This window comes from Eubalaena glacialis, chromosome 12 (assembly GCF_028564815.1).
Source record: "Eubalaena glacialis isolate mEubGla1 chromosome 12, mEubGla1.1.hap2.+ XY, whole genome shotgun sequence".
In the NCBI taxonomy this organism is placed as follows: Eukaryota; Metazoa; Chordata; class Mammalia; order Artiodactyla; family Balaenidae; genus Eubalaena; species Eubalaena glacialis.
Window position 1 is genome coordinate 27172126 of NC_083727.1, and position 24791 is coordinate 27196916.

General features: G+C 38.3%; 1 protein-coding gene across 1 annotated transcript in view; it reads right to left on the bottom strand.

The window, feature by feature from the left end:
- Nucleotides 1–5009, bottom strand: part of PEX7 (peroxisomal biogenesis factor 7) — a 90033-nt gene extending 85024 nt beyond the window's left edge. Inside the window, exons 1-3 of the mRNA XM_061207171.1 lie at nt 4790–5009; nt 2810–2867; nt 1783–1933 (exon numbers count right to left, since the gene is read on the bottom strand). Of these exons, the coding sequence (XP_061063154.1) occupies nt 1783–1933; nt 2810–2867; nt 4790–4919 (339 nt within the window). The 5' untranslated portion in view covers nt 4920–5009. The remainder of the gene's footprint in view (nt 1–1782; nt 1934–2809; nt 2868–4789) is intronic.
- Nucleotides 5010–24791: the final 19782 nt, after the last annotated feature.

The window sequence follows — 24791 nt, forward strand, 5'->3', positions numbered from 1 at the left end:
CGGAGTTTACCAGGAGGGTGAAAGATATAGAGACCATGTAACCTGAGGACAGGTCAAAGGAATTACAAATGTACAGTCTGGAAGAGGGAAGACTTACAGGGGGCATGACAGCTATTCTCAAGGATTCTCCTGGAAAAGAGGGACTGGACTTAGTCTCACCATGTCAGAGAAAGGAATCTGAAGCAACAGTTCGTTGATATTGAAGGTAGATTTAGGCCTAAGAGAGCAATTATCTAACCAATAGAGCAATCAAAAAGTCAAATAAGTTATCACACGAGATAGTGAAATTCACTTTCACTGAGCTGAAGTAAAGACTGCGTGACCATCACACGGAACATTCTCGAACAGTATTTTCCAGAGTAGTAGCAGTACAAACACCATTGGTTGTACAAGAGATGATTTTAACTGGTACATACATTTTATTTTATTCGTTATATATTTATTTTACCATACATGAAATAAATGTACATACTAAGCTATCAATTCCATGGTTTCATGAATATGTGGTTTTAGAATAAGTGAAATAACTATGTAAAGTTCATTTAAAGAAAAACATTAAATCAGTATCTACCATTTAACAAAACTGGATATATTATTTTATGATTTGTTAGCTACAGCCCTAGAATTTATATAGATAACCAATACAAGGCCCAAAGATTTAAGAAAAAGAAAGAAAACTTTTGAGAGGAAAAATATTTTTAAAAAAGAAAGAAAAACATTAAGTTAATCATAATATAAGTGGTATAAGAAAATGGCAAAAATCATGAAGGTACCACAAAAATGTCTGAATTTTGGACATGCTGCTTTGTGGGGATTTTTGCATTGAACATGCTGAAACTAAAGCTCCTCCTTTACCAAAGTTGTCTTGGTATTCAGTGGTTCTATGAAAACATGATCATTTATAACTACATTTATTCAAAGAGCCTCCTTTACAATAAAATGGAGGAACTAAAATTTTCTATTATTTTCAGTCAGATCTTAGAGATATTCATTTTTAATAGCTAGAACTATAAAAATGATGTCTAGAATCCTCACATAACCAGTCTATTATTACAAAAGACTAACATTCTTGCACCTAATAAGCATTTACTGAGGTCTTTCCATGAGCCAGGCACAAATTTGAAAGTAAATTTGCAAGTTTTCATTTGAAGCATCTATTGCTACCTTGAGAAAATTCTTAAAACGTTTAAGGTAAAACACCAAAAGAGAATGTCTTCACCATCATGTTCATGAAAAGTAAATATGTATTTTAATATGACTGAAGGCCAAACTATTCTCTATACACACACACAATATCTAGCACATGTAAGAGATTTAGTTTGTAAACTTCTTCGGTAAGCTCTGCCTTTTGGTCAGTATTTCAAGCTCTTGCTTCAATATATTCTGAAAATCCTTAGGAATCATAGTGAAGTCCTAAAGGCAATCTTATGAAGTCTCTGTGAAAAGCCCACCTACCTCTATCTTAAGGCAGTGTATGGAGGCATATCCTTCCTTACAGCGTAAAGAAAGCGATGCGCCTCTGGAGGAAACGGTGCCACAGTATACTTCCTACCGGAGGCATTTTTACTGACTAATGAGAAGCCTGACCTTTTCTTCTTTCCCAGCTCCTTAGGCTAAAAGGTACTTTATGTTTGAATAATCAAATAACAAGTGACATCTAACATGTACAAGAAACACTAAAGCTTAAACTTCTTGTCCCCTGAAGACATTTCCCCATGTTTCCACCCCCAAATGGATTTCAACCAAAGAAAAACAATCAGCCCAGAAAGATTCCCTTCCTACCTCCTGAGTGTGCTCCTTGTAGACCTGCAGTGGCCCTGCGGCTCTGGCGGTGTCCCAGAGCTGTAACGAGCCATCACCACTACAGGTGACCAGGATGTGCTCATTGTTCTCACTCCAGGTCACGTCAAACAAACCATCGTTCCAGTCAAAGCTACACCAGGAAAATTAAAACAAAAAAATCTAGTTACATAGGCAGCTGAACATAAAATAACAATCGTTTTTTTTTTTTTTTTACAGTTTATCACCTATTTTAACACACATTATCTCACATGGCCTTCACAAATATGGGAGATTTGTAGAGCAGGCACTTGCCAGATTCAGAAACAACTTCAGAGAGCTTAAAAGAACAGCCCAGTCATACAGCCAGAAAACTGCACAGCTAGGTTGAAATCAGGGCTCCCAACTAGAAATATGGCACCATTTACATGAGGACATGCTGCCACACCTGGGTGCTCACTGCTTTCTGTGTTTCATAGGAGGGAAGAACAAGCACTTGAAGATACTAATTTAGATCAATAATTGCAATGTTTCCCAAAATCTTTCACCTGAGCTATCAGCAGGTAGTTATTTTCTGATGGAATTTCCTTTCCTTTCTCTACCCTTGACTAACTCTGATGGAGACGTTAATGAGTCTAACAGTCACACAGACAAGACAGGCATGGAAAGAAGAAAGGGAAAGAAGCGATAATCCACAAAATGGATAATTAGTTCCTGAATGAGTAAAGCTAAAGTACATTAAGAAGAAAGCAAAGATAGGAATGTCAAACAGTATACCAACTAGCTCACATTTTTTTATGTTTAAGTTTTACAATTTATAAGTGAATACTAAGAGAGAAGAGCTTTAGAAGAAAAGTGACATAATCACAAGTTCATGGCAAAAATAAGCTCTATACTATGCAAATCCTGAAGGTTCTTTTATACTGCAAATTAAAACATCTTATTGATCACAAAGATTCAAAACTAATTCTATTAAGGTCTTAAAAGCAATAGAGAACACATATAAGTTTAATAGTTAGAGTCATCTTACCTTCTAAAAAGCCTAAGCCCAGATTCATTTTGATCCAGTATTAGCAGGGTTCCACAGCCTAAGGAGAAAAATGCTGAGGTCATGCTGTTGAACCTGCTGGGGGACCATGTCAAGGCAAAGAGGTATCAAGTACTGAGTACCTAATTTTACAGTCACAAATTTCAAGTTACTTGAGGCCATGTATACAAAATGATCAGGACTCTGTCTCTGTCTGTCTCTCTCTCTACACTGTGCTTCACTAAATATTAAGCTTACCATCTCACCTATGCTTGGAATCCAGACACAGTTCTAACAGGGGACAGATATTTAAGTGCATACTCTATGGCCAGGCAGGATGACAGGCACACAAAACTCCCAAACAGGTGTTATCATCCCTATTTACAGGTGAGAAACCTCAGGCTAACAGACCCCAGGGATTGTGTACCTTCTACATCACACTGCCTTCACAATAAATCTACAGTACATTCTGGGACTTCCCTGGTGGCACACTGGTTAAGAATCTCCCTGCCAATGCAGGGGACATTGGTTCGATCCCTGGTCCAGGAAGATCCCACATGCCACCGAACAACTAAGCCCGTGCACCACAACTACTGAGCCTGCGCTCTAGAGCCGGCAAGCCACAACTACCGAGCCCGTGCACCTAGAGCCCATGCTCCACAAGAGAAGCCACCGCAATGAGAAGCCTGTGCACTGCAACAAAGAGTAGCCCCCTCTCGGTGCAACTAAAGAAAGCCCACGCACAGCAACGAAGACCCAACGCAGCCAAAAATAAATAAATAAATAAATTTATTTTTTTAAAAAAAATAATAAAATAAAGAGTACTGGTTCCATACTTTAAAAAATAAAATAAAATAAATTCAGCATGGAATTTTAAAACAAAATGCCTAGTGGAACTTACCACGTACTTGGCGGTAAAATGCTGAACACAACATATCATTATCTACCAAAGAGGAATTATTTTACTAAAGGATCAGCATATTTTAAAAGTTATATTTGTTATTGGGTTGAAGAAAAAAAACTATTAAACATGACTGACTTAAAAAAAAGTATCAATTCCTCTTAAGGCGTTTTTTTTAAGGATCTAATTTAAAATATCATTACAAACTCACGAGTCTTCAACCTAAACGGTAGGCAAGTATTGTAAACCTGAATTTGCAACCACTAAAAGCTAATGGTGAAAATATTAAGGCAAATATTTCTCTCCCTCTCAGTTTTAGAAATCACTAAATCACTGTAGGACCCAACAAAAAATACTGTCGAGAGCTGACATTATGCAATGAATTTTTTCATAGACCTTCAGTGCGCATACAACAGCTACGAGATGAATTAAAAGAAAGCCCGTAAGTCAAGAATAGAACCCCGCCTTTCAACCTAGTCCAGGACCAGAGACCATTAACCTGAACCTCTTAACTGCCTGCAAATGTTTGTATTCCTCCGGAGACAAGAAAAAGCGAGAAAAGAACGTGATCAATTTCGTGTTGGCACTTGCGGGGAAACTCCTGGCGTCTGCTCAGGAGCATCCTTAAGACGCACAGCCGGAATGCAGCCTGTGGGGAATGTGGTCCAATTAGCGGGTACTGGGGTGACCCTGCAGACCGTCTTCCAAGAGCTGTTGGTCCCGTCGGACCGGTAGAAGGGGCCCCACAGGTTCAGCCCGCTCTCGGCAGGGCCACGTGTACCTGGAGGGGTGTGTGTCACTAGGGGCGACGGTGTCGGTGCGCTCTAAGGCATAAGGACTAGGGGCACTAGGCATCTTCCACACGCTACTTCCGCACTGTAACTGGAAAAGATGATGGACTCGACTCTAAACCAACTCCCCACACTGGACAAAGGTGGTCAGGGAGCCAGGCGTTCCTCGCTTCCCCTGGTGTTCTTTTCTGGCGCCGTCTACTGTCGGAAGTGCTTTTGGACCACCAGAGGGAGCTGGAGCTCGGCTGGAACCCGCCCCCGCCCCGGCGGCTCAGCGCGGCCCGGCCTCACCCGCGATGCCGTAGTGCTGCGCGGTGGCGCAGGCCAGGCGGCCCGGCAAGTACGGGGAAAACTCGGCGGCATAGCCGTGGCGGCCGGGCACCCGCAGCGTCCGCACCGCTCCGCCACGCGCCGCGCTCATCCCGCCCGCCGCCTGCGTGCCTCGCCGCCCCAGCCGCCGAAGCCCTTTCGAGTTGGAGGCGGACCGTCCGGACTCGCTAAGAGATATTAGAGATCCTAGCCGCTGAGACGGAAGTGAGGACACCGGGTGCCCTGAATGCTAGGTTTCGATTGGTCCGCAAAGGAAAGGGAATTGACTCTGACGGAGGCCATTTTTGTCTTGGGCAAAACAGATGCTTGGCGCCCGCTGTGACGAAGTAGACGTGAGGGCAGTATTTCTAGAGTTAGGTGGTGATTCTGACACCTTTTGTTTTTGCATATCAGCCTGCACTGCGGGCTATCTGGTTTTTATTAATCTATTGACCTTTTGAAAGACTGGCATTAGGAAATGTGGCTGATGATTACAAAATGAGACAAGTTACAGCAAAGTCTGAAACCATGCTGCGAGTCCAAAAGGCAATTGAGCGCCGTGTTGCCCGAGGTAAATTGAAGCAAAGTTAAATCAGCGGTAGTCAAGCTAAGGAAAAAGACATCATAAGAAACTAACTTTAAAAAAATTTTTAATTCTTCCTATATTTATTGTATAGTAGTAAATGCTCAGATGCCAGAGCTGAAAACGAAGGCTCCTTCATCCATTCAAATATTTACCAGGCATATACCATGTAGAGGGTGACCATATATTGCTTATCTGCCAAACAAGACCCTTTTGAGAGTAAAAGAGAGTGCAGTTAATAATTAAGCCAGGTCAACAGGTACAAATCTAGTCATATGGCCACTTTATACACCAAGTACAGTGCTAGGCACTGGGGATTCAAATGCAATAAGATATAGTTTGTGTCATCAGTTAAGTGTAATCAAAAAACTGTAGGTGCTATGAGAAATATATAGGGGCTATTTTTAAAAGGAATTGTCAGTGCTGGAAGATGGGGGATGGGAGAAAAACCTTCAGAAAGCAAGTAATGTTTGTGTAAATGATGATAAGGTTTTCTTTAAATAGACAAGGAGATGGAGGTCATTATAGGAGCAGGAATAACAGGAGACCTAAAACAGCATGACCCATAGGAGATTGTGGCTGCCAGGTATCAGCCTGCCCAGATGAAAGGGGTATGGTGAAGAGTATTGGACGGAGAGACTAGAATATTGTATTGGTTCATGAAGAGTCTTGTGTGCAATACCAAGGGAATTTGACTTCTACTGTAATGTAAACAATGGGGAACCATCAAAGTTTTCTAATGTGAGAAATTAGATGACCAAGTTTTCATTTTAAAAGATCTTCTGGCAACACAAAACTGGAGAACAGAGATTGGAAATGGGGAGGCCAGTTAAGACTTTAGCAATAGTTCAAGCAAAAGATAAGAATTTAAACAAAGATTATGGTAATGGGAGTGAAAAGAGTCACGCTCTACAGTATTGTGAGATTTACCCCTAGGAGGCCAGCCAGTTTCTCACAGTAAATATCAGGAAAAAACCACTTTGTGCTTCCTGCAGGGGGAAGAGAAAAGGAACCATTTTGAAATAAGCCAGTGCATTCTGTTCTTCTTAACAAGGCCTGGTCTCAGAGAAAACTAGTTAACCAGAGCCTAACCTAGTAGGATATTTTCAGAGCCTAACTAACCTGAAAGTTCCCTTGTGCCCGTTTTCAATCAAACCCACCCCTACCCCCTGATCCACCAGTGACCTGGTTTTTCCTGTTAAGGACTGCCTGAAATTCCAGTACTAGAAATGTATTCCCCGTGAGTTTTTTAATTGATTACTTGAAGATTCCGCTTTTAAAGGCAAGTAGGCTATAGGACAAAGAATACTGAGGTTCAATCTCAATTTGCCCTTTACTTTTCAGTAGTATACTTTCCCTAGATTCTTGTTTCTTCCTATGTAAAAAGGAAAGGTTTCAACTGAATCAATCATTTCTAGCCAGGAGGTCTTGAAAACTATAACAGAATTAGATAAACTAATCTAAATATTTCAAAAGCCAAACAGGAATTGCACATTTATAATTCTGCATCAAAAGCCAGCCTGAAATTCTAATTTTCTTTGTTTTTAGGCTGAGATTATATGAATGCAGTGTGGTTACACTCATTCTCTAATGTTGATATTAACTTCTGATTGATTGCTTATGAAATCGTAATGTTTCTGGAGCTCATGGAGGAAAAAACTTTGAAAAGGTTTATAGATATTGAACAGGTTGATCTCTAAGGTTCTGTGCAGCTGAGAGGATTGAGGAATGTAGTTGCTGGCTGTCATGCACACCTTATTGGGATAATTGAAAACTATGAATAGTAGTTAGATAAAAACTATTGTATCCATTTGTGTCCCAAATTTGATGACTGTACTGTAGCTACATAAGAGAATGCCCTTATTCTTAGGAAATACTTAGGAAGTAATACAAGGTAAAGGGAATTATAAAAGGATAACTCTTCAAATGGTGCAGAAAAAATAAATAATATAGACAGGCACAGTAGAGAGAAAGAAAACAAGTGTGGTTTAAAATGTTAAAAATTTGGTAATCTGGGTAAAACATATATGGGCACTTCAAGTATTATTCTTATAATTTTTCTGTAAGTTTGAAATTATTACAATTAAAAGGTTTTCTTAAGTATATGATTAAAGATTTTACTATTTCAGACTTTTCTGTGTCCAATTAGTTTGAATTAGTAAGAAATGGCTCTAATTTGTTAAGTAACACCTGGGGGGCCTGTGAAAAATTCCTATACTGATGCCCACATAGTCCCTATGGGTGCATCACATACCAGAAATGTCTGTTGTGTGATTCTGCTGGGATTTCTGACTTCTATAGATTTGAGAGCGTATGTCTGAGAGGAAAAACAGAAGTTTCCTCCTACCTAAGTCTAGAATGAAGCACAGCTAATCAAGTGGAAATGTCAATGGGGAAATCCAGGTCAACTATAATTCCCATCATGACTAAGTGGCATAAAGACTCAGAATATGGTGACCTAGAGCTGACCTCAGGGAGGAATCACAGTCAGATCAGGATCGCTCATTTCCAGGATTCTTTGTAAGGTTGACTCGACAATTCATAAATCTTACCATTTACAATGAACACAAACCTAGGTCACTATATACATTTCATTCTCTCAGACAAATAACGCACAATAGTACCAAGCTATTTCTCAGGACTGTGTATGTGTTTATATATTCTTAAGAAAGATAAGTTCAGATAGAGAAACAACTTACCAAGTACGAAAGGAATATACATGGTCATCTTAAAAGTGAGTATCAGACATTAAAAACCTAGTATGTTCATTACCTGCCTTCGATTTCTTAGCTCTGGAAAATAGCATATTCTTCAAAAGCTATCATTTTCATTAACTAAGAAGTAGAAACAGCACTGATTTCCTTCAAACCTGTTCAAAAAGGCAGGCATGCTTTCATGTGAAAGAGAAATCTTAGAAGTTGTCTGGCATTCTTCTCATAGTCCCCAGACTGCGTGATGTTTTACAGTACAGCATCATTCACAGCAAAAACACACAAAAAAAGTGGCTGCATTGTGAGTCAATTCATTGCAAATACTGATGAATACAAATTTTAGCTCGGATGTGGTTGACGGTATGATTCTGAGCAAATAATTTATCTCTTCGAGCCCCAGTTTCTTCATAAAATAGAGCTTCTGAGCAGGGCAAGCAGAGCAGTGAAGGATCTGGAAGCTATATGACTTAGAGAATTGTTAAGAGTACTGGGATACCACTACACACCTATAAGAGTGACCAAAATCCAGAACGCTGACAACACCAAGTGTTGGTGAGGATGTGGAGCGGCGGGAACTCTCATCCATTGCTGGTGGAGTGCAAAATGGTACAGATACTTTGGAAGACAGTTTGGTGGTTTCTTACAAAGCTAAACATACTCTTACTATACAACCCAGCAGTTGTGCTCCTTGGTATTTACCCACAGGAGCTGAAAACTTATGTCCACAGAAGAACCTGCACATGGATGTTTATAGCAGCTTTATTTATAATTGCCAAAACTTGGAAGCAACCAAGATGTCTTTCAATAGGTGAATGGATAAATAAGCTGTGGTGTATCCAGACAATGGAATATTATTCAGCACTTAAAATAAATGAGCTATCAAGTCATGAAAAGATATGGAGGGACTATACATACATAATACTTAGTGAAAGAAGCCAATCTTACTGTATGATTCCAACTATGGCATTCTGGAGAAAGCAAAATTATGGAGACAGTAAAAAGATCAGTGGATTCCAGGGGGTGGAGATTGAGGGGGTTGGAAAAGATGAATAGGCAGAGTACAGAAGGTTTTTAGGGCAGTGAAAATATTCTGTATGATTCCATAATGATGGATACATGTCATTATACATTTGTCCAAACCCACAGAATGTACAACACCAAGACTGAACCCTGATGTAAACTATGGACTTTGGGTGATTATGATGTGTCAGTGTAGGTTCATCAGTTTTAACAAATGTACCACTCTGGTGGGAGATGTTCATAGTAGGAGAGGCAATACATGTGCGGGGTCAGGGAATGTATAGGAAATCTCTGTACCTTCCCCTCAGTTTTGCTGTGAACCTAAAACTGCTCTAAAAAATAGTCTTAATTTTACAGAAAGTCTGGTGCATTAAAAACAAACTTTAAAAAAAAAAAAACTTTAATGTTCTTAAGTAAATTGAAAAGTTTTAAAATTTAATTTTATTCTCCACCACTCTTCAGAGAGAAAACTTTCAAAAAAGCTAAAAAAGAAAATAAAATCTCCCCTCCCCCACCTCACTAACACGGATTGCCTACAGATTTCTTCTGAAAGATTCTTTTGTTCCCTACACCCACTAACTTTTCTGGGTGTTCTTTAATGCTACCCCCTACGCAGGAAAAGTCTTTGCTTTCTTATTCCGCAAGCTCTCTGTCCTCTTTCATATTCTCCCTCAAGGTTGAATACTTCCAGAAATTCTAGCTCATCTCTAGAACTTAACTTCTGAATATGAAAAGAACATGCATCTAATATCATTTTTAAGAATTGTAATTGCTTTTCTTATTTTCTCTTTTTTTCGGGGGGGTTGTGCAGGTCATATCCTTTTTATGACAAGTTTAATGAATAAAATATTTATAAGGATAATGATTATTAAGGTTTTTTTTTAAAATGGAAACAGCAGTGGACTGAATGTCAGGAATCTTTGTTTTATGTTTTGGGACACATTGCTTTACATTTTGGTACTGTCTTTCTCAGGTGTAAAGTAAGTGTGATAGATTCTGACTCTTTTTCTCTCTTAATATCATGACTCCAAGACTTGTCTTAAAGAAAAGTGATTGTAAATGAAGGTTTTTTTAATTCAAAGTAAGACTACCAGGCTGTAGCCATACTTTATTCCAAAACTTGGATTCTATATTTCATAGACAACAGAATAACATTTCCTGTTAGAGGTGAGTTGATTTTAGGTAGCATCACAACCCAAAGCTTGATTCAGAAAGTAAATATTGCTGAAAATCATGCTCCTCAAGAAGAAGAAATTGTGCCACAAAATTAAAAGAAACATAAAATGACCTTGAGTTGGTTTTCTTTAAAATCTTACTATTTGTTTTTAAGATCTTTATCCAAATATTAAAAATATGCAGATGTTTTCTTATATGTACATTTTACAACTGAGAAAAATAATACATGCACATGGTTAAAAAAATTATTCAAGAGTATATAATGAGAAGCAGTGTCCTTCTCACTCTAACTTTTCAGTGCCACTGGTCAGACAGCAATATAGTGTTTACTAAAAAAAATAAAGTGCAGAACAGGGCTTTAATATGCCACCATTTGTGTTTTCAAAATGTGTGTATGTGTGTAGATGTCCTGTTATTCAATTCATAGAATATCTCAAAAGAAACACAAGGAAACTGGTAATAGTGGTTGCCACTGGGAAGCAATAATGGAGACACTAGGAGACAAGATGGAATCAAGACTTGCTAGTCACTGGATATTTTTTTAAACCTTTTAATTTTAAATCATATGCACTATCAGTTAAAAATTCCCACAATATATCTTGGAGACCATTCCATAACCACACACAGTTTTAATCCCATGCTTTTTAACAATATAGAAGTTTCTTAATTTACTTGAAATTATGTATATTCAGTTTTACCCCAAATAATATTGATGAGAACAGGCTTTGGAACTAAGCAGATCTGGGTTGAAATATGGGTTCCACCCTCTCAGTTCAACTGTGGGCAAGCCACTTCAATTTTCTTCTCTGTAAATGGATATAATAATAGCCTCTAGGGCTGTTGTAAGGATTTAGTGATCAGTTTATGCAAAGGGCCTAGTGTTATGCCAGGCACGTAGTAAGCGCTCAGTGAAGTTTAGATTTCTTTCTCTCTTGGCTTTTTAGTCATTTGAAAAAGTTAGTTAAATGCCTGAAATAGAAAGACAAAGGTATGTTGTTATTGTTGTTATTAACTATTTCTGTCTTTGTATTCGTAGTAGACTTCTGCTCTGAAGAAGTAAATTCTGAAGAGTAAGTGTTAAATTAAATGGGATCTAAGACCATGTACCCTTTGAAAGGAAGCTTGTTTTTTTTATTTTTCAGGTAGTTAAATGAGGGAAATGAGAGTGCATGGAGCAATTATCCAGTCTTATAGTCAGTGAAGCTATCCAATTTGAATAATTTAGGCCCAAAATGAAGAAGCAATTTGAGACATTAAACTAACATATAGCTTACGTATTTCATCTACTGCGTTGCCACAGTTATCAAGAAATGATGGTAGAGCATAGCTCTCTGTGTTACTGTTTGTGGTGGTCTGAACTGTGTTCCCCCTCCCCCGACCCCCAGTTTATATGTTCAAGCCCCAACCCCCAATATGACTGAATTTGGAGATAGAGCCTTTATGGAGGTGATTAAGGTTAAATGAAGTCATAAGGGTGGGGCCCTAATCCAAAAGGATTGGAGTCCTTATAAGAAGAGGAAAAGACTTGAGAGTTCTTTTCTCTCTGCGCGTACACAGCAGGATAGCTGTGTGAGGGTACAGCAAGAGGGTGGCCATTTACAAGCCAGAAAGAGACCTCTCACCAGAAACTAAATTTGCCAGCACCTTGAACATGGACTTCTAGTCTCCAGAACTGTGAGGAAATGAATGGCTATTGTTTAAGCCACCCAATCTGTGGTGTTCTGTTACGGCAGCCTGTGTAGACTAATATACTACTGAAGGAATTTCCCCCCTGTCAAGACATCTGGAAAATATGCTGTTGCTTTTGTTGATATATATGCCAATCGTTCAATCAAAAGTGTTTCTAAGACAAAGACAAAAACAAAAACAAACCAGAGATAGTACAAATTCAGAATTCTTTCAAGAAGTTATTTACTGTTATTCTAGCAGTTAAATAAAATGCTGTGACAGTAATTGAACTTAATCACTGTCATTTTACAAATTAGGAAACTCAGGCCAAAGGAAAGGAAGTCGGCTCTTCCACAACTGAGCCAGAACTGAGCGTATTCCAGGTGCACAGAGCTCTTACCATTACACCCACTACTTTAGAGCCACAGGTCTCTTCCATTCCTGGGGCTACAGGGCATGGTAAAGAGGAGAGGAAGGGAGAAGCTGACTGCACTCTCACCTCCCCGCTTACATCATTAAGAGGTCAAAGGTTTAAGGACACACACTCTTTTACCTGAACCAAATACAGGACCTCTCAGAGGAGTCCTTTTTTTTTTTTTCTCTTATTTAGGAAATCAGGGAGATCTTTTTGACTCAGATTATAAATACAGTAAGGAATCGGCAGATTATTTTGAGAACTAAGGATAGTGGATTTCACTCAGTGAAATGAGTGACAGCCCATACCCCCACACTCCTTAATAACTGTCTAGGTGGGATAATCACTGTAAAAATTTAAAGATGGGTAGAAGTCTAATATTTAAAGTTAGGTTTTATATATATGATTTTTTACAAGGGTAAAAACAGCCCCCAAAGTACTACATATATATGATGAGTCCCCTTTATGATGCTCTAAAATTTCTCCTTGTACATCTGTCTATCCATCTATCTACCTACCTACCTATCATCTCTCTGTTTATAGATACATACACACACATGCACACGCATTATATTGAAGATTAAGATATACGTGACAAAGACTATCGCTTATCCAACATCCATTCTCTCCTTCTTTCCTGGTAACAAAACCTCTAAATTGTTGGCTGCGTATACTTGCCATGTTTAAAGCTAGTTTCCAGGCTCCCTAGCAGATATCCCTTCTCTAAGTGGACATAATTGGGCGAGGCTTCTAGGAAAGCTATTTTAAAAGAGCTGATTAGCATGAAGTCATGGTCTTTTGCCTGCACTCCCCTCCTTCCTGCTGCCTGGAATATAGACATGATGACTGGACTACATCAGCCATTTTCTGAGTATGAGGTGATCCTGAGGATGAAAGCTATGAGACAAGGCTGAGAAAGAACGAATAGTGAAGGAGTCAAGATCTTTAGTGACAGTGGAGCCACCAATGGAGCCTTGGACTGACTAAATCTGGACTTATTTTATATGAGAGAAAAAATTATATTTTGAGCCTCAATTATTTCAGATTTTTATTATATGTAGTAACTGGAGTATATGTTCCATGAGGGCAGTAATCTTTGCCTGTTATGTTCAATGGTGTATCCCAGGGACCTGAGATACACATTCAGGAAATATTATTATTGAGCGACTGCAGCGTAATACAAGCCTAAACCCTCACTGTATTTTTTGTAATAGTGCAAAGAGTAAATTAGGAAATTTCTGGAGTTTTTCGCAATGCTAAAGAGAAGTTAAGAAAATACTGAAGTGAGCAAACACAAAACAGCTGGAACCTTGGCCAAGAGTGGTACAGGAAGATTTCCAGTCTAAGCTAAAAATAGTGTGGTCTCTCTGGAAAGGACAAAGGCTGGTTCCAACTGGGGTAAATTGTTTATGATAATCCTGACCATGAAAAAATTCGGAGCGACTCTGAGATATTAGCCACTCCTTCCCTAGTAATACGTGACTACAGCATTGTAGAATACTGTAGTTCATCCCACAGGCTAGGTTTTCTAGAATAAAAACAAACATATACATAAATAAACCTGCTCCTATACTGGATTTTAGGCACTTGAAGTCAAGTCCAGGTCTAATTTGTTTGAATCTCCAGAATCTTAAAGAATGCTCAATGTACAGTAAGCCTTCCATAAATGTTTGCCAACTTGAGTTGAATTGGAAAATTAAGGAATAAGAGAGACATGAAATATTTCTTATCTTCTCCTATCTCTCCCTTTCCCTCTCTTCACACCTCTCCCCACACCTGTACTCTCCAAGTGGAGTCCAGCTTTGCTAGGTGTATGGATGGAAGTAGAGTCAAAGACTGCCTGAAACTCCAGTACTAGAAATTTATTCCCGGGCTTCCCTGGTGGCGCAGTGGTTGAGAATCTGCCTACCAATGCAGGGGACACGGGTTCGACCCCTAGTCCGGGAAGATCCCACATGCTGCAGAGCAACTAAGCCCGTGCGCCACAACTACTGAAGCCCACGCACCTAGAGCCTGTACTCTGCAACAAGAGAAGCCGCCACGATGAGAAGCCCGCGCACTGCAACAAAGCGTAGCCCCCGCTCGCCTCAACTAGAGAAAGCCTGCATGCAGCAACGAAGAACCAACGCAGCCAAAAATAAATAAATTTATGTATTTATTTATTTTTTAAAAAAGGAATTTATTCCCTGTGACTTTTAAAATTAATTGAAGATTCCTCTTTTAAATGCAAGTAAGCTATGGGACAAAGAATACTGCGTTTTAATCTCTATTTGCCCTTTAATTCTCAATTCCATACTTTCCCTAGATTTTTATTTCTTCCTCTGTAAAATGGAAAAGTTTCAACTGGATCAATAATTTCTAGCTAGGAGATCTTAAAGACTACAACAAGATTAAACTAATCTAAATATTTCAAAAGCCAAACAGGAATTGCACGTTTATAATTCTGCAGCAAGGGCCAGACAAAATTCTAATTATCTTTGTTTTTAGGCAGAGGTTATATGAATGCAGGGTGGTTACATTCATTCTCTGATGTTGATATTAACTTCTGATTAACCGCGTATGAAACCATGACATTTCTGGAGCTCATGGAGGAAAAAACTTTGAAAAGGTTTATAGGTATTAAACAGGTTGATTTCTAAGATTCTGCACAGCCAAGAAGACTAAGGCATAGACTTGCTGTCTGCCATGCACACCTTATTGGTACTCTTCTTTCAGCTTTATTGAGGTGTAATTGGTAAATAGAAATTGTATATATTTATACATGTTTCGCTATCATTGTGAAATGATCTCCACAATCAAACTAGTTAACATATCCATCACCTCACATAGTCATGTGTGTGTATGTGTGTGTGTGTGTGTGTGTGTGTGTGTGTGGTGAGAATACTTAAGATCTACCCTCTTAGCAAATTTCAAGTATATGATACGGTATTGTTAACTGTAGTCACCATGCTGTACATTAGATCTCCAGAACTATTCATCTTGCATAACTGAAACTTTGTGTCCTTTGACCAACATTTTCTCATTTCCCCCACCCCATCCCCTGGTGACCACCATTATACTCTGTGCTTCTATGCGTTCAACTATTTTAGATTCCACATATAAGCAGGATTATGTAGTATTTGTCTTTCTGAGTCTGGTTTATTTCACTTAGCATAGTGTCCCAAATCACAGGCTTTCTTTCTTCTTTAAAACTGAATACTATTCACTTATTGTGACTTTTAACAGAAGTCTTGAAGAGGAGGTAAGATACCAGGTCATTCAAGGTCCAGCAGAGAGACCATTTCCAGCGCTTAGAACACTTAGAGCATTAGCAGCACTTATACAGAGCTCCCTTTATGATTATAATATGCTTGTCTACTACTTATCCTCATTATCATTTCAGGGTATTTGGTTTTTCACAACTGAGACAGAAACTGTTTTCATCTAAACATTCATTAAACCGCAGAATTGTGTAACTTCTAAACTTGGCCAATGCTGTGGAAGACTAAAATAATGTAGGTAGACATGGCTAGATGTCAGGTTTATGTAAGGATCTACAATTATATTTAAATTGTTTTGCTTTTATAACTGCTATGGTGACCTCAAAAAGACTCTAATTGCAAATATTTACCAACCCACATCTTTATTAAAACTAGTTTATCTTTCCCATGGAGATAGACAGGAAGTAAAATAATTGAAATGCATGGTCTTTCCACCCAGGTGAATCCAATTATCCAAGGTAAATGAACAGGTTGCTATGTTTAAGGCTGCATATGGTAGTTATAGGAAAGAATTCCAGAAAAGGATGGGTATTTCTTTTTCCCTTTTAGTTCTGTGCAGCATTGTGCTGGGCACATAGGAAGCCTTTAATCAATGTTTGCTAGAGGGTAACATAATCATCATCCAAACACTTTAAGCATTATCTTCGAATATGAAGGATATTTGGACTAATGTACTGTAAAGTCTCTTCAAGCTCCGAGAGTCCATAATTGTGGGCTAATTGTCTATATTACTCATTGTTCATCACTAACCACTTGTATATCACTTAAAATCTTGTAGGAATGCAATATGATACAGTCAATGTGCAAAACAGTATAGCAGTTCCTCAAAAAATTAAACATAGAATTACCATATAATCCGGCAATTCCAATTCTGGATATATACCCAAAAGAATTGACAAACAAGTATTCATACACCCATGTTCATAGCAGCATTATTCACAATAGCCAAAAGGTGGAAGCAACTCAAGTGTTCACAGACAGAAGAATGAATAAACAAAAGGCGGTATATACATACATACAATTCAGCCTTAAAAAGGAAGGGACTTCTTGGGACTTCCCTGGTGGCCCAGTGGTAAAGAATCCACCTTCCAATGCAGGGGACATGGGTTCGATCCCTGGTCAGGAACTAAGATCCCACATGCCGTGGGGCAACTAAGCCCGCGAGCCACAACTACTGAGTTCACGCGCCTCAACTAGAGCCTGCGTGCAGCAAAACTACAGAGCCCACGTGCTCTGGAATCCGCGCACCACAACTACAGAGCCCACACGCCCTGAAGGCTGTGCACCACAACTAGAGAAGAGAAAACCCATCCGCCACAACTAGAGAGAAGCCCGCCCACCACAAGGAAGAACCCACTCGCCCCAACGAAAGATCCCGCATGCCTCAGTGACGATCCCACGTGCTGCAACTAAGACCCAACACAGCCAAAAAAAATTAAAAGAAAGAAAATAAAATTAAAAAAAAAAAAAAGGAAAGGACTTCTGACACATGTTACAACATAGATGAACCTTGAGAACATTATGCTAAGTGAAATAAGCCAGCCCCAAAAGAACAAATATTATATGATTTCATTCATATGAGGTACATCAAGCAGTCAAATTCATAGGGACAGAAAGTAGAATGGTGGTTGCCAGGGGTAAGAGGAAGGGGCAATAGGGAGTCTCTGCCATTTCTGGGTCTGTTGCTGCAACTGATTTTTTTCCTTGTTAAGAGTCACATTTTATCATTTTATATTACATGTTCTAGTTGATTGAATGTTATATTTTTGTTGTTTTTCTTTAGATATCAGGTTTTTTCTGACAAGCAGTTACCTACTTATGGGTGAACTTTCTTGTTTCTAAGCTCATTTAAGGCAGGATTAGGGTCTTGTATACACATTTCTAGAATTCTTTTTCTGTATAGCATCCTGTTTCACATTCTAACCACCTAAGCTTCCCCAAATTCCAATCTTTTTATCTTCATGTTAAGATACCTGGCCTCTGTTGGAGTTCTCCTTCCTTACAGCACTGTACAGAAAATGCCTTCTGACAGAAGTCACCTCATTCATTTCCCTTTTTTCAGGGTTCCCAGTCGTGTACTGCCTGTTGTCTAATACCTGAAACCATAAGCAGTAGACAATTGTATATCATGTGTTACATTTTATTAAGAAAATGAGACATATACGTGTATGTATGAGTTTATATTACAAAATTCAGTAGCAATATAACACATTACTTAAAAAAAATTATTTCTTGAATTCACCTGGGATTATCATCCTAGTGAAAATAACCAGAAAACTAGAAAAAATGGTTATGGTTAGAGATAGTCAACATTCCTTTTTATAGCTGCATAGTACTCCATTGAGTGACTATATCATAGTTTATTAAACCAATTCCTGACTTATGAACACTTGGGTGATTTTCAATCTTTTGCTATTGTAAATAGTACTAAAATGAACAGCCTTTAAAAATGTCTTTCATAATTTCACCAGTGTAACCTCAGGATACATTTTTAGAAGTAGAATTGATTGGCCAAGGGTCAGTGAGTACATACTTTTGCTAGATATTGCCAAATTTCCCTCTGCAGGTATTTTATCATTGTTTTATTCCACCAGAAATGAATGAGTGCCTACTTTCTTATAGTCTCACCAACAGAGTGTGTTGTCAAAGTTTTGGATTTTTGGCAACTTAGAAACTGAAAAATGGAATACTACTGAATTCGAATTTGCATTTATCTCATTATAAATGAGGTTGAGCATTTTTTATATGGGTAAAGGACACCTGTTTTTCCATGTTTATGAATTGCCTGTAGCTTTCTATAGCTCATTTTTCTATAGGATTTTTAGTCTCTATATTTAGAAACTCATTTTATGAGCTGTGCTATCAGCTGCAGGTATTTATTCCCAGTTTGCTATTTGTCTTTCTAGTTTGTTTGTGACATCTTTTGCCATATAAAGACTTTTTATTTTTATGTTATCAAGTTTATCTATTTTTCCTTTTTAGTTTTTGAATTTTGAGTCATAGCCCTGAAAGTTTTTCTCGCTCCTAAGCTGAAAAGAATATACCCATATATTTATTGAGTACTCATATTGTTTCATTTTTTATAATTAGATCTCATATCCATATGGAATTTTTCTTGGTGTATGGTGTGGGAAATGAATCCAATTTTATCTTTTCCATATGGCTTTGCAGTTATTCCAACACCACTTTTTTGAAAGTCCTTTTTTTCCATTACTCTAAAAGGTTGTTTTTATCTTATACTAAATTTTCCTATGTAATTTGATGTATTTCTGGATTTTCCATTCTGTCTCATTGATTTGTCTATTTATTCATGAAGTAGCACTATTAATTTGAGAAGTCTTATGTCTTTAACAACTGTAATGTCACAGTTATTTTCTGTGACAAAGAAAAAGTCACAGATACTGTTCCTGTGGAGCGACCTCAGCTGTTTTAGCTCCTGGCCTTTGAAGGCTTTTGGTTTCTGCCTTTTCTGAGCCTGGACGCCAACCTTGCATTGATGCATGAGCCCCAATATCCTCATAAAAAATTCATTTTTTGGTTTTGGTAGTCAGAGTTGGTTTCCATTTCTTACACAAAAGCTCTTACTGTGGCTCTATCTATGTATTGGCCATGATTTGTTTATCTAGATTAAAGGGATGCCTTTAACAGTAAGAACGTTAGTCGAAGTGAAGGAGGAAGAAGGGGACATGTTGATGGTCTGGGAAATGGTGAGTATGTGCGTGGGACATAGAACAATACTAAATAGATGGGGCCTTGGTCTTCCTTTCACAAAAAGTGAAGAGAACCATTTCTCTGCATTAAAATTGCTTTAACTTATTAGGACAGAAATAGAAATGAAAATGTTGGCAACTATACATTTAAAAGAAGCATATCAAAGATTACATCAAAAATCATTCCAGCTTGAGGAGACCTGAGAGGCAACAAGATCACTGCTCCTTCCCGAGGCCAGGCTTGGAATCTTACAGAAGCATCTTAACTTCCTTCTGGGTTTAGCTACAGGCCTAAACTTCTACAGCAAGCCATAGTTTTCTTTCTAAAATATAGATGGGGTCATATTACTCCTCTGCTTAAAATCCTTGAATGCCTCCTTTTCTTATAGGATGAAATTAAACTTGACTTTCATGAAGATGCTTCAAAATCCGGCCTCAGCCTTGGTTTCCATACTTTCTTAACAACTACCATATCAGACACACATCCTAGTAATAGTAGTAGTAGTAGCAACAATAGAGCAGTTGTAGTAGTATAAGTAGTTTTGTAGAAATAATTGTTACTGACCTGGGTTCTTGGACTCTTTAGAAATTGATAAGAGGCCAGGTGAGGGGAGGAGCTGTGGGTTAGGCCGAGGGGTGGCTTCGGTGGGCTGCCCACCCCCTTGCTGGTGCTGTGTGCAGGCATCACACGCAGTACATTGCTTTTGCTTCCGGCACCTCAGAAGTGTCAGTTGCGTTTTGGTCTTTTTGTATTCTGTTGTTCATAATATGCCCCAACTGCACATGCTGGGCATGCATACAATTATTTTTAGTCCCTTACAGTGTCTTTGTATTCTGTTGCTCGAGGAGATGTTTGTCCAGGTGCAAGCACTGCAGCAAAGGGTCTCAGGTCCCAGGTCCCAGGTCCCAGCCTGTCTCATAATGAGTAGCAATAGCTAGAAGTGGCGGACTGTAAGACCATAATTTCTATGAAACTATTACTACTATGACTCTTTTATGTGTATTGGTATTTGAACTGCTTGCAGTTTTCTAGAATTCAACATACCAATTCGTGTCTGTACATTTTTGCATGTTTTTGCATAGGCCACAATTTCTTCCCATTCACCTGGACTGATATAGCTCCTCCTCCCACTCTTTCTGTACCTATTCTATCGCAGCTCGATCTCTTTACACATCTGTCTCTCCAGGTAGGAGTGAACTCAGTTGAGATCATACTTTATTGTTTAATACTTAAAGCTTAATGTAGTGCTAAATGAACGAGTACAAATCCTTTGAAGTATTATGGCAAATCCCTTTCTTTCTATAATAGCACTGTCCAGTAGATTTTCTGTAATGATGGAAACGTTCTACACATGTACTGTCCAATAAAGTAGCCACCAGCCACATATGGCTACTGTGTACTTGAAACATGGCAACTGTGCTGAGAAATTAAACTTTAATTTGATTTAATTTTTATTAATCTAAATAGTCACATTTTATTTTTTTAACTTTTACTTCCATCATTTCCTAGACCTCCTTGTCGTTTATACTTAGGCTTAAATATTTGCCAAATGAAGATGATTCAAAATAAGAAGGTGTATGGTAAGTCTGCAGCAAAACACCCAGGTGAAAATATTTTTGGTCTAAATATTTTAACAGATTGGATTCCATCATAACTTTTGCAGGAGTCATTCAATATAATGTATACTTAATTCAATGGAGTCACTTATTCCTGAAATTTTATGTCTTTTCTAAGTAAGGTACTATTTTTAAATGGTTTAGAATTTATGACAATCTCTTTAAATGCTGAAAATCTTAGTACTTTTGTAGCTGAACTCCAGCAATTCTGTCCATTTTTTTTGTGTGTGTGTGGCATCATCTCTTTTTATTTTTTTTGTTGTTTTTTTTCTTAACATTTTTATTGGAGTATAATTGCTTTACAATGGTGTGTTAGTTTCTGCTTTATAACGAAGTGAATCAGTTATACATATACATATGTCCCCATATCTCTTCCCTCTTGCATCTCCCTCCCTCCCACCCTCCCTATCCCACCCTTCTAGCTGGTCACAAAGCACCGAGCTGATCTCCCTGTGCTATATGACTGCTTCCCACTAGCTATCTATTTTACATTTGGTAGTGTATGTATGTCCATATATACACTACCACTCTCTCACTTTGTCCCAGCTTACCCTTCCCCCTCCTCGTGTCCTCAAATCCATTCTCTAGTAGGTCTGCGTCTTTATTCCCGTCTTGCCCCTAGGTTCTTCATGACCATTTTTTTTTTTTAGATTCCATATATATGTGTTATCATACGGTATTTGTTTTTCTCTTTCTGACTTACTTCACTCTGTGTGACAATTCTGTCCATTTTTAAGCATTTATTGAGTCACTTAAAGATGAAAAGAATCCCAAGAATAAGATCTCTAGATAACAAAATTGCTTTATCAAATCCTATAGGTATTTTGAAAGCCTCCTGTTCTTAACCTTATTTAAATCATATCTCTGGGGTTAGGGGTTGGGGGGAGGGTCTCTATGTGTGTAAAATTCCTCAGGTGAATCTGATCTGCGCCCATGGCTAAGTACCATTGCTCCAGGAGTTTGCTGAAGCAGGTGGAGGGAGAATTAGAAGCTAATATATAAGCAAAGGAACCTGGTTCATCTTCCAGGAGCACAGGTTTTTCTCGGAGAATTAAGAAATCCAAAACATGATTTTGTATTAAAACAAATTAGCATTAATTATGAAATAAATGGCAAACTTCAAGACAAAACAAAAGCATCAAACAAACACAAACCACATTCACCCTTGTGGACTTTAGAAACACAGCTACTGTACACAGCTTCCAGGATAAGAAGAAAGAATGGTCTTTTGACATGATATTTCAATTCCAAATTTGGCAGATAGACTCTGTCTTAACTTCTCATCACCCTTCTTTTAAACTTCATGCAGCTTTAAATGAACTGGTTGTATGTCCTCACACCACAATGAAAAAAGCAGGTTGTTTGATATTTTCAGATGCAATGGTCTTATCCTCCCATTATAATAAGCAGCACAAGCTCGGGATTGGAACCCTGGTCTTGTTACTAACTCCTTGCCTGACATTGGGTAACCTTTTTCCCCTGGGTTCCTGGATTTCTCATTATAAAGATGGGAGATGTGAGATATGCATAGAAAGCAGTTAGCATGGTGATGGGCACGTGTTATTTTTTCAAATGGAAATGGCTCTCAGACACATTTGATCATGTTATTACTAGAAAATGAACTTAGCATCAGTTACAGTGGTAGTAACTTACTTGTGCAAAAATTAAAACGAGTCCTTTGCTTGCAGAATTTCCCACCATCTAGATTTTACTCATTGCATCTCCGGAGTATTTTAACCTGTTTTTTGTTCTTTGTATTTCCTGGAATTAGTTGTTGAATCTCAGCTTTGGATTCCAGGGCTTTGATGAGATTCATGCCTACTGTTTTGGGTATGACCACCTCATAATTGGTGGTCTGTTTTCCTATCAGGAGGCATATGATAAATCTGGTTGTCTCTCCTTTAGTGATGTTAGTAACTATTGATTATCCATACCTGGATCCAAATTCACTGCGTTGCAAAATGGTGATATTCTAACTACCTCAGACTCTTTATATGTATTAGCTGAAATATTTCTATAAAGATAACACTCCTTCATCCACTGTTTGGTTACCCAGTAGTATTTTGATTCTTTACACATTTCAGTTCAGTGTAAGAACAGGTATCCCTACTGAATTCTTAAATGAAGCACATGAGGGCTTTAAAGGATTTTCAATTTAACTTAATTCAACACTTTATTTTATGGATGAAGAAATAAATTCAAAGAGGTTAAATTAGTTTTCTAATTTCTAAAGGCTCATTGGTAGTTATTAGGGTCTCTACAGGAAACGGGATAATGTGAGGTGGGTTTATTTACAAAAAGACGAATTGCAAAGGTATGGAGGGGTTATAGGGAAGTTTTAAGGGATTGTGCAGTAACTTGGAGCCAGCAGTTTCAGAGCCATCATCATTTCTAGGTGCCAAAGGACAAGGTGAGGGATGAGTATGAAAACCTGTACTTCCTTTAGGATCTGCCACCTTGAGAAAAGCAACGACTTCCTATTGAGCAACACAGCCAGCCTGAGGTGACTCATGAGCCCCAGTATTTGTCCTTCCTCAGAACCCCTGCTGGACTCCCCATTGACCAAACCCAATTCGTAAACAGAAAGCAAGGAAGCCCACTGATTTAATTCATACAGATTAGCCTCCGGAGGCAGAGACTATGGGGATATGAATGGAGAGTGGATCTGGAGGGGAGAACTCAGGAACAGCAGGCCAAGGCAGGATCGGATTCGTATTCTTGTTCCTACTCTACCATTCCACCATGCACTAAAATGTTTGTCTACATCCACGGATCTTATATTTGTAGAAATAATTCACGGTCCAGGATGATTTGTCTTTCTCTGGAGCGAATTTTGTTTGTTGAATGCCTGGAGTTACCTTAATCCAGTTTCAGGGTTTGAGACTTTTTTCTGGGTTACTCATACGTTTGGAAGGAAGAGTTGCTATCCACGAAAGGGTCACTTTGCGTCCAATTCACACCTACTTCTAGACTAGACTATAACACCCTTACTTTTTCTTCATCCTTTGAGGTGTCAAAAATGCAGTTCAGCCTCCCAGTCGCCTAATTCCCGTGCACAAAAGTTGCCAGGCCCAAAGCAGCCTCAACTGTAGGCGCACCTTCTGAATCCCATTCCTTTCTTTCAGAAGCTGGCCAGATAGTTCCTCATTGTCTCATTAGTTCTTTGATGCCTTTATTTTAAATTTTAAATTTTGTCCAGCCTTCTTAGTCTTCTTTAGTGAGAGGGTTGACCAGTATTACCTAATCAGTTGTAATCAGAAGCGGAAATCTCTCCCTTATATTTCTCTAGCTCTTTATCAGGAAAATTCTTTGCCCTACCTATAGGTGTTCTCAAAGGTGTCCCCAGGGCAATCTCTAAGTGGAAGTGCAATGGACTCTGAGGGAGGATATAATTTTGACTAGTAAACTTCAGTTCTGTTGCCATGCCTTTTTAAAGTGTAAAGATGTCACAGACTATTTATGAAGTTATAATTCTATCATTCATTGACTGTGATTTAATCTTTGCCAAAAGCTTCTAGGGAAGCCTGCTTTTGTGGTAAGGATCCAAGCAATATGTTACTTCTCTATTTCCTTGAATTCTTTTTTTTCCCTGATGCGGAATGCCAAGTTGTGAGCTTTCAATGAACAATATAATCCCCTCAGTTCCTCTTTTTTATTAAGTTAATATAACCAGAAAGCATTGTATCTGACATATTATTTTAGATTCCTCTAAAATAATGCCTTCACTGAATTAATATTTAATATCAGTTTCTTGGTTTTAAAAATATTAAATCTAAATTTGAAGAACATATATAATTTTTTTACAAATCCATATTCAATTGCAT